General features: G+C 37.4%; 1 protein-coding gene across 1 annotated transcript; it reads right to left on the bottom strand.

Moving 5' to 3' along the window:
* Positions 1-5,421: 5,421 nt before the first annotated feature.
* LOC114821662 (probable mannitol dehydrogenase) lies at positions 5,422-9,182 on the bottom strand. The gene is made up of 5 exons (XM_029094686.2): positions 8,757-9,182; positions 8,172-8,285; positions 6,440-6,953; positions 5,976-6,129; positions 5,422-5,805 (listed from the first exon to the last, which is right to left on the bottom strand). Exons 1-5 carry the CDS (start codon positions 8,852-8,854, stop codon positions 5,600-5,602), a joined length of 1,086 nt encoding a protein of 361 aa, XP_028950519.2. The 5' UTR covers positions 8,855-9,182; the 3' UTR covers positions 5,422-5,599.
* Positions 9,183-10,251: the final 1,069 nt, after the last annotated feature.

Genomic DNA, 10,251 nt, shown 5'->3' with positions numbered 1-10,251 from the left:
ATCTATGCTCAATGACTCTTTCCCAGAGCTTCATTGTATGACTCATTAGCTTAATACCCCTATAGTTCATGCAATTTTGTACGTCACCCTTATTCTTGTAGATAGGCACCAAAGTGCTCGTTCGCCACTCATTTGGCATCTTCTTCGTTTTCAAAATCCTATTGAAAAGGTCAGTGAGCCATGTTATACCTGTCTCTCCCAAAAGTTTCCACACTTCGATTGGTATATCGTCTGGGCCTATTGCTTTTTTATGTTTCATCTTCTTCAAAGCTACAACCACTTCTTCCTTCCGGATTCGACGATAAAAAGAGTAGTTTCTACACTCTTCTGAGTTACTCAACTCCCCTAAAGAATCACTCATTTCATGTCCTTCATTGAAAAGATTATGAAAATAACCTCTCCATCTGTCTTTAACCGCGTTCTCTGTAGCAAGAACCTTTCCATCCTCATCCTTGATGCACCTCACTTGGTTTAGGTCCCTTGTCTTCTTTTCCCTTGCTCTAGATAGTTTATAGATATCCAACTCTCCTTCTTTGGTATCTAGTCGTTTATACATATCGTCGTAAGCCGCTAACTTAGCTTCTCTGACAGCTTTCTTCGCCTCTTGCTTCGCTTTTCTATACCTTTCACCATTTTCATCGGTCCTCTCCTTGTATAAGGCTTTACAACATTCCTTCTTAGCCTTCACCTTTGTTTGTACCTCCTCATTCCACCACCAAGATTCCTTTTGGTGTGGGGCAAAGCCCTTGGACTCTCCTAATACCTCTTTTGCTACTTTTCGGATACAACTAGCCATGGAATCCCACATTTGGCTAGCTTCCCCCTCTCTATCCCACACACATTGGGTGATTACCTTCTCTTTGAAAATGACTTGTTTTTCTTCTTTTAGATTCCACCATCTAGTCCTTGGGCACTTCCAAGTATTGTTCTTTTGTCTTACTCTTTTGATATGTACATCCATCACCAACAAGCGATGTTGATTAGCCACGCTCTCTCCTGGTATAATTTTGCAATCCTTACAAGTTATACGATCCCCTTTCCTCATTAGAAGAAAATCTATTTGTGTTTTTGACGACCCACTCTTGTAGGTGATCACATGTTCTTCTCTCTTCTTAAAGAAGGTGTTGGCTAAGAAGAGATCATATGCCATTGCAAAATCCAAGATAGCTTCCCCATCCTCGTTTCTCTCCCCAAAACCATGGCCACCATGAAAACCTCCATAGTTGCCTGTCTCCCTGCCCACGTGTCCATTTAAATCTCCTCCTATAAATAACTTCTCCGTCTGAGCAATTCCTTGCACCAAGTCTCCAAGATCTTCCCAAAATTTCTCCTTCGAACTCGTATCCAACCCTACTTGAGGTGCGTACGCACTAATCACATTGATAAGTTCTTGTCCTATTACAATCTTGATTGCCATGATTCTATCTCCTACCCTCTTGACATCTACAACATCTTGTACCAAGGTCTTGTCCACGATGATGCCAACACCGTTTCTCGTTCTATTTGTGCCCGAATACCAAAGTTTAAACCCTGAGTTTTCTAGATCCTTTGCCTTACTACCAACCCACTTAGTTTCTTGTAGGCACATAATATTTATCCTTCTCCTCACCATAACTTCCACTACTTCCATAGATTTTCCCGTTAAGGTTCCTATATTCCACGTTCCTAAACGCATTTTGCTCTCTTGAACTCTACCCTTCTGTCCTAGCTTCTTCACCCTCCCCTGTCTAATAGGATCAAAGTACTTCTTTTGTGTGTCCCGGGTAAAGTTGATAGGAGCATATGCTCCCAAACAACTTTGAGTGGAGTCGTTCGAAAAGAAGTTTCTATGGCCCCCTTGCTCATTTAACACTGCATCCGGGTGCCGATGGAGATACAGCGACCCTTGCTCACTTATCACTGTGCTCGGGCCACACAGCGCGCCACTTACGGGTGACGCCCTAGCTTTAGCGCGATTTTGTTCTGGATTCATTTTCATAAGGATTCGACGTGATCATGGAGTGCCGGCTGTCGATTACCTGACGCCCTCCCCCTCCTCCTTTATCCGGGCTTGGGACCGGCCATGTAAGACATAGGCGGAGTTAAACAAGCACCAAAACAATGGCACGAGAAATTTGATCATACTTTGTTGACACATGGGTTCAAAATAAATGAATCTGATAAATGTGTCTACATTAAGAGTAATGATAAAACTTGTGTTATTGCTTACTTGTATGTGGATGATATGCTCATAATGGGAAGCGATAAAGATGTAATAAACAAAACAAAGAAAATGTTGGATTCAAGTTTTGACATGAAAGACTTAGGTCAAGCCGATGTCATTTTAGGAATTCAAATTAAGAGAAATAGTGAAGGGTATGTCCTTACACAATCCCATTTGCAAAAAAAAAAAAAAAAAAAAAAAAAAAAAAAAAAAAAAAAAAAAATTACGAAGGTTTGGTCAATTTGACTGCAAACCTACTGCAACTCCTTTTGATGCTGGATGCAAGTTGGAGAAAAATAAAGGTGATGCCAAATCTCAACTTGAATATTCTCAAGTAATTGGAAGTCTAATGTACTTGATGAATTCAACTAGACCCGACTTAGCTTATGCAGTAAGTAGGCTTAGAAGATATACAAGTAATCCGGCACAAGATCATTGGGATGCTTTAGTAGGAGTGTTAAGGTATTTGAAAAATACACTTGACTACGGATTACACTACACAAAGTATCCACCTATTGTAGAAGGCTTCAGTGATGCCAATTGGATTTCTGACACTACAGAATCCAAGTCGACAAGTGAATATGTTTTTACCTTTGGAGGTGCAGCAATATTTTGGAAATCCTCTAAACAGAAATGTATAGCTCGGTAACTGCTATATGTATACATTGTGACAGTATGGCCGTGCAATCAAGGGCCAAAAGCCATGTATACAATGGGAAGTCACGACACATCAGGCGTCGACATAATACTCTTAAGAAGTTTCTCTCCAATGGAATAATATCCATTGATTATGTGAAGTCAAAGGAAAATATAACTGATCCTTTGACAAAAGGCCTACCAAGAGAGCAAATATTATTTACATCAAGAGGAATGCGTCTCAAGTTAATTCAATGAATTGAACTAGGTGAAAACCTAACCTAGCTGATTAGAGATCCCATGGTCTAGGTTCAATAGGCAAACTGGTTGAGTTTGATTCAAAAGTTGAACACACAACTTACCCATTCTTATGATAATATGTGTGTTGTCTATTGAAGTTTGAGGGATTATGTTTTATACATTTAATGACATTAATATCTTGTTATCAAGAGGAATATGGCAGACTATTCTTAATTAATGTCACCTATATAGGAGTAAATGGGGCCACATTTATGAGAATTGACATGGCTAAATTCTCTACAGGTCCTACGAAATCCGGGATTTGTTCAAGGCCGAAATGAACACAACCGTATGAATTGACGTGTGGCAAACATCATATGTGTGTAGCATATTGTCTCGTTTTACTACTGCGGTGAAAAGTTCAAGATCTTCCACATCCACTGCGTCACCAAGTAAATCCGATATGTTTTCATTAGGGTAAGTTCAAGTCCAAAAGACACTTCACCCGATGCATATGATGCCTATTCTCTCTCATTTTTAAGCAGCCTAGTCATACATTTGCATTCAAATGTGGGGTAATTGTTGGTGTTTGGAGTTTGAATGAAATTTCAACTCAAATATGAGGTATTGTTGGAAATTTGAGTAGTTTGAGTAGAAATTTCTTTGTCCCACATTGGTCATTCCCAAAAGATTTCATCACTTTATAAGGCTTTGTCCTTTATGGAAAGTGGTTGGAGTAATAAGCCTTGGAGAATAAAATTGGGCTCACCCTTGGGGTTGGGCTTTGGGGTGCACTAATTAATTGGTAATTAATACATAATTAATATATAATTAATTATCAAAAGATTGGCCTGGGGCTCTTGGGCTCTGAAAATTAAATATTTTTAATTAATTTCAAATTTAATTAAATTAATTTTTATTTGAACAGACTCATCTTTTCAGATGAAGTCTTGAGTCAATGAAAAACGCAGAGAGCACTGCACCCCATCTGAAGAGATGTCTCCCAATAGTCACATCCCATTCTTATACCTGTTCCGAACAGACATAATCCCACTATATATACATCCGTCTGCATGGCATTTAGAACACAGAAAACATAAATCTCCTTCTATAATCCATAGCATTCTTACTGAGAGTACCATAAGGAAATTCGCTAGAAGTTAAGTTTTCCGGTGCTGGAATTCTAACTTGATCGTTGAATCCTGGTGAAACAGACGTCCGGAGAACTACAAGCATTGAGTAGGGGCGAAATTTATGTTTCAAGGACATTGCGGTACGCAAGCTTCGATCTTCAATATTTCTGTTTAATATTAGTTCATTATTCATACACTGTTTATTTATTAGCATATATAAATTTATCATAGATTGTTGATATATATCCAACAACTTTTAATAAAAGCGCTTAGAGTAGTATAAGGACCTTTCTAGATAAGCAATTCCAAACGGGTCAACAAACGTCAGTAATTAGGTCATAGAAAGAAAAGCACCTAAATTAAACATGGCAACTTGTTCAAATCAATCAAATCCTGATTATTAACATAGAGAGAAGGGGTGCGTTGTCTGCAGAAAAAGGTTATAAAAAATTAGGGTGCTATTCTCTCCAGATCACAACATTACAACAGCCTCTCATCAACATGTCTCTCATTGGACACATTGTGGAGGATGTAAAAGTGTTGTTCGGGGTCACTGGAGTTGTTCTTGCCCACACTCGCCTACATGCTAAGGGAATTGTCCATCGTTTAGCTCACCATGCCCATGGTTCTTGTTCTTGGTTTGAAAAACCTCCTAATCTTATTGTTGACCTTTTGGTGAAGAAATATAACGGTTGAGTGAGCTATTCTTTGCCTCAACCTTACTTGTTGCATTGGATGTACTGTTGTGGCCTTTTCAATGAATCTGTCGTTGCTTTCCACACACACAGAGAAAAGAAAAAAAAAAAAAACCATATAAGGAAACAAAGGGAAATGAAGATGTATTGTCACAATTTTTACTGTGATCTTAAGCCCCACGTTTGCAAACTAGTTTACATGGGCATACCTAAACCAACCACGGCCACAAGGTGTCGGTTTGCTAACATCTATTATCGCAAGTTTTTGTTGTTGAAATAATGAAACTTTCGTGTACACAACGATACCAAAAATAAAATAAAAACAAATCTTTAACCTCATTCTCTCTTGAACCTCATTCTCCCATAGCAAGCGATGGATTACCATGGTGCTTAAAATTTTTTTGTTCAACTCGTAATGTCCCAGGTTTAAACCCTTATTCTTCCTTTTAGTGTAACCCTATAGTAGTTATTGTTTGTAATTAGATTAAAAAAATAAAATATAAAAAATAACTCATTTCCAAATAAAAGCATACTTGCCATTTTATTTAGAATCCAACATCTGGACCAAGTTGGTTTCGTAATGTATAATTTTCACACGAGAAGTTTACCAGACAACAAAATTGAACAACTTAATTAAACCCAATTTCTTCCTTCAACCCGGCCACAATATCCAACAACAGATGATGCAAAATTTAAGAGCTAGATATCAACGTGTTTCCAATGTCGATAACAAATCGGTATCTAACATCCGCTTTGACAAGGCGCTCCATGGCAGTGTTCAAGTAATCAATTGGGATAACCTCAATATCAGCTGTTATTTTGTGCTTGGCTGAAAAATCAATCATCTCTTGTGTCTCCTTCATACCTCCAATGCAACTACCGGCCACTATCTTCCTTCCTATATTTAGAAAATAAACGTTTGTTAATAACATAATACACCGGTTATAATGCACAATTACAAGGTTAAAATCGAAAGCAAACTTAGAAAATATGACCTATCACCGGTTGTAAAAATGTACAACTAGACGTAAGTGAAGTGATAAACTATGAGAACAGTGATATGCTTACCCATGAGCAAAGGAAAAACTGGAAGCTCAAGTGGTTTCTCGGGTGCACCAATCATCACAAGCTTTCCATGAGACTTTAACAAACCAATCAAAGGCAATAGAGGGTGGAGTGCGGAAACCGTATCAATGATACCATCCAATGTCCCCATGGCAGCCTACAAGATTTACATGACGACATATAAGATTATGTTAGAATTGCTCTGTTCCACATCGGCCAGAAGACTTGAGAACAAATTCTTTAAATAGAATTACCCCACTCTAACTAACACTGAGGCTTTTTATATTAAAACTCCACACCTGATAGATTGAGCATGTGACCAAGTGGGGATAATATTGATGTTGTTGGAGTGGGCCCATAGCCCGTCTACTTGAAATTTAAGATAGTATCAAAGTTAGGGGACCAGCCCGTACTGCCCGTCTACCTAATCAATTTAAAGTACAAAAGCAAATCCTTCAAATAATCACCTGCATTTGATCTTCATCGCGGCTAACCAAAAATGAATCAGCATGAAGATGTTCAATAGCTTCTTCCTTCTTATTAGGGGAGGTACTGATCACTGTGACCTTAACCCCCATAGCCTTGGCAAATTTTACCGCGAGGTGCCCTAGACCACCTAGACCCACCACGCCCACATGCATGCCTGGTTTGTCAAGTCCGAAATATCTCAAGGGACTGTAAGTTGTAATCCCAGCACATAGGAGAGGAGCAGCACCATCCAGAGGTAGGTTTTCTGGAATGCGGACTATGAAATGCTCATCCGCCACCATGATGTCGGAGTAACCTCCACATGTTATGGTGCCGTCAAGGTTCCTGGCACCATAAGTGAGTATCATTTTGGGGCAGTAATTCTCGAGGTGGTTGTTACAACTGTCGCAAGCGTGGCAAGAACCCACCATGCATCCAACACCTACTTTGTCTCCAACTTTGAATTTTTGTACTTTGCTTCCCACCTCTGTCACTACACCAACCATTTCATGTCTGCATTTCCCATTTATGTTCATACTTAGTTAAACTAATATCATTTTCTAATTAGAAGAAGAACTCATTAGGACTAATGGTAAAACTTTGATAATTCCAGCAAGTTAAACCTAGGGGTAATTTTTATTTTATCCAAACCCCATTGCCTCATTAAAAAAAAAAAATTAAAAAAACACAATTAAAATTAAAAAGATGATGAGTAAAAACTTTCAGATTGGTCTACCATCTTTTTCCTCCACTAACTTCATTGAAGATGCTCTTAAATCAGTTGTTGTCACTTGTTAGCAATCAAATAAAGTCCTGATGTTACTGGAAAATAAAGAAAATATGACCCAGCTATACAGGCCACAGATCATCAGGGGACCATCATATGTCATGGTTGTTCCACCTTAAATGCTTGCCACATGGATTTATATGGCCATCAAATAATTACTTTGGCTCAATGACTGTATAGCTAATTTAGCAGTGTGCAGTATGCGTCTGTATAGTCACTTTCGTCTGTATTCAGCAATAATATTTACCAAAAGTGCGGACTATATTGGCGAAGGCATTAAAAGGATAAATATACACATTTTTTTCTTTCCTTATAAACATTCTTATTTGATCTTATCCTTTGTTTTTATTTAACTTTTTCAATTCAAAAATCAAGTGATCAACAATAAAGATGGATGTGAGCGTGTGAACGCCTATTGCCTAGTGTGTATGTGTATATTTATATGAAAATACCATTTTAAATAGATGTCGATGGAGGGGCGAACTTCTTTACGAATGTTATTATGGATTTAGGTCATTTTACCAATTGTCTTTATTTATGGGGTAGAGCTATTTCCTCCATTGCTTGAAATACTTGTATTTTAAGGTATTGATTTCAGTTGTAACACGGATTAATTTCAGAGTCTAAACCCTACCCTTGTTTATTTCTTAAACAAAAAATAATATAAACAAATCTTTATAGCATGCTGCATGCATCGTACTTACGGGTTCTGTTTCTATGAATTCCGCCAACATAAACAAATGGAAATTGCTAGCATCACTCTAAACTAATTACATATTCTATCGAATTAATTGTATGAAAATTTAAATAGCACTTCCAATTTTTTGTTGGTTGCTCAATAGCTCTCTCTATCTTCTATATATCCGAAGAAAAGAAAACATATGTTTGACTAATCAAACTCAAAGTCACGCCACTGAATTAAAAAGTTGAGAAGAAATAAGTACCCGGGAATCAGAGGATAGACAGAGGAACCCCATTCATTCTTGACCATGTGAAGGTCCGAATGACATATCCCGCAGTACAGAACTTTGAAACAAATATCTTTCTCTCCAGTTTCCCTGTAACGAAATTAGTTCAATTTAGACATAAATGAAAACTCAGATCTCGTAAAAGTAATACTACCCAAAAATTATAACTATTAACTTCTTCGGTACTTATTGGATATGTGGCCTTTTCATCTTTTATGTGACACGTTCCATGGTGTTACAGTAGCCATAATGAAAACTAACTCTTTATTGTAATTCTAGTTTACGAATATGTAAACACTCCCTAAGGATTGTATTCAAACAAACATTTCCGCACGTGGTTATACTCCTTTTACACAACCTGTTTATTATGAAGCTTAATTGATTTTTTATTTTATATTTATTCTATCAAAAGACCGACGCCAGATTATGGTGTGCAACATCAGAAAATAGGGGAAATAAAATGGGTTTATGATGTTTAAGACGTACACATAAACAAATTTGAGAGAAATAAAATCAAACGAAAAATAAATAAATGGGAGAGCTATAAAGAATAATAATAACCTTCTTGAGAATTTGAAGGGAGAGAGAACGCCAGATGAATCTCTAGCAGCCCATCCAAATGCCTTCTTTGGGTGCTCTTGCTCTGGAGTTACCACCATTTTATTTTTCTCAAAAGTAACAAAAACCAACTAAAACTGAATTCCACTGAATATATGAGACAATAGACAACTAGAGCGATGGTGAGGGAGGGGCAATTGAAAAGAGGTGTATATATATAGAGTAGCGGTGAGGATGGTACGGTGACGATTGGGCTGGGCTGACGTACTGGCTGAGCAAATCGAAAATCATAGTGTCGTTTTCGTACATATTGCAAACTTCATTTCATTGGCCGGGATGGCAACTTTACTTTGCCTCTGAGAAGTGAAAAGTAACGACGTCTTCCTTTTGTTGGGATAAATTTCCACCACAAATTAGGCATGCGATTCTAGAGGGATCGGTTCTAGACTAGAACTATATATAGTGGAGTAATAAAGAGGAGTAGATAAATAAGAGAGCCATATAGCTAAACATAATTTATTATTTAAATTTAAAAACTACAACAACTTAAATTTAAAAACAACAACTTATATTTAAAAACTACAACTACAATTTAAAAACGACAAATTAAATTTAAAAACTACAAATTAAATTTGAAAACAACATTAACTTAAATTAAAAAACTAAAATAACATAAATTTAATATCTATAATCAACATCATCTTTATCATCCGCCATTGTAGGAGTATAGTCAGAGGTAAACAACTGCCGTCGGCTCATAATTTCTTTTTTTTTTCCTATCAAAATAGGCCTTACTCATTGGAGTGTAATTCGAAGTGTTCCTTTCCATATTCTTATCATCCATCTATTTTTGTATTTGTTTGGCCCGTTCTTCATGCCTACATTTCCTTTCTTCCGCCTCAAGGGCATTTTGCTCCGCCAATAATCACAATGAGGCCGCCACTTCATGTTGAGCGGCGTAATCATCATTTGCCTTGCCCTTTTCCTTCAACCTTCGTGCCTTGTTTCGTCCTATAGCCCTAGGTATGGAACCTTCACCCGAAGACAGATTTTCTACCCTTGTTTGTTGAATGGTTGGAGATCCATCTTCATTCATATCTGCAGTTGAGGATGTAGTTCCGAACACCGGCGTAGGAGCTCTCTGTGGTGGATCTTCAAATAACACCCACCCTTTACAAATTTCCTAACAATTGTGAAACTGAAAGGGTTTCGAGCTGCTCTCCATATACAATTCCTCCTCTTGGCGTACCTAGAAAAAAATTAAAGGAAATTAATTTATGAAATTAAATGTAATATAATTAAATATTTAAAATAAATTGTGAAAACACTTACTTCATCGTAGTAATTAGCGCCACTATCATGTCTACTTGCGGCTGCTAACAATGCTTGATGTCATTTGTTCAAACTTGGCTAAAGATGTTTCTTCCATCTTGAAGAACAACTCTCGTGGTTTCGAATATTCATTGGAGTGGTGCCTTCATAGAACTCTAAGTATTTT

The sequence above is a fragment of the Malus domestica genome, chromosome 15 (genome assembly GCF_042453785.1).
Source record: "Malus domestica chromosome 15, GDT2T_hap1".
Classification (NCBI taxonomy): Eukaryota; Viridiplantae; Streptophyta; class Magnoliopsida; order Rosales; family Rosaceae; genus Malus; species Malus domestica.
The sequence above is the reverse complement of the archived record's forward strand: the minus strand, read 5'-3'. Positions and strand labels throughout refer to the sequence as shown.

Bases quoted from the DNA above. Each gene is read 5' to 3' on its own strand.
- LOC114821662 (XM_029094686.2), bottom strand. From the start codon at position 8,854: ATGGTGGTAACTCCAGAGCAAGAGCACCCAAAGAAGGCATTTGGATGG. The intron at 6,130-6,439 runs GTGATTATTTGA...TAAATCTTGTAG, and splicing joins GCGATGAAGATCAAATGCAG to GCTGCCATGGGGACATTGGA. The intron at 5,806-5,975 runs GTAAGCATATCA...TTCTAAATATAG, and splicing joins AGTTTTTCCTTTGCTCATGG to GAAGGAAGATAGTGGCCGGT.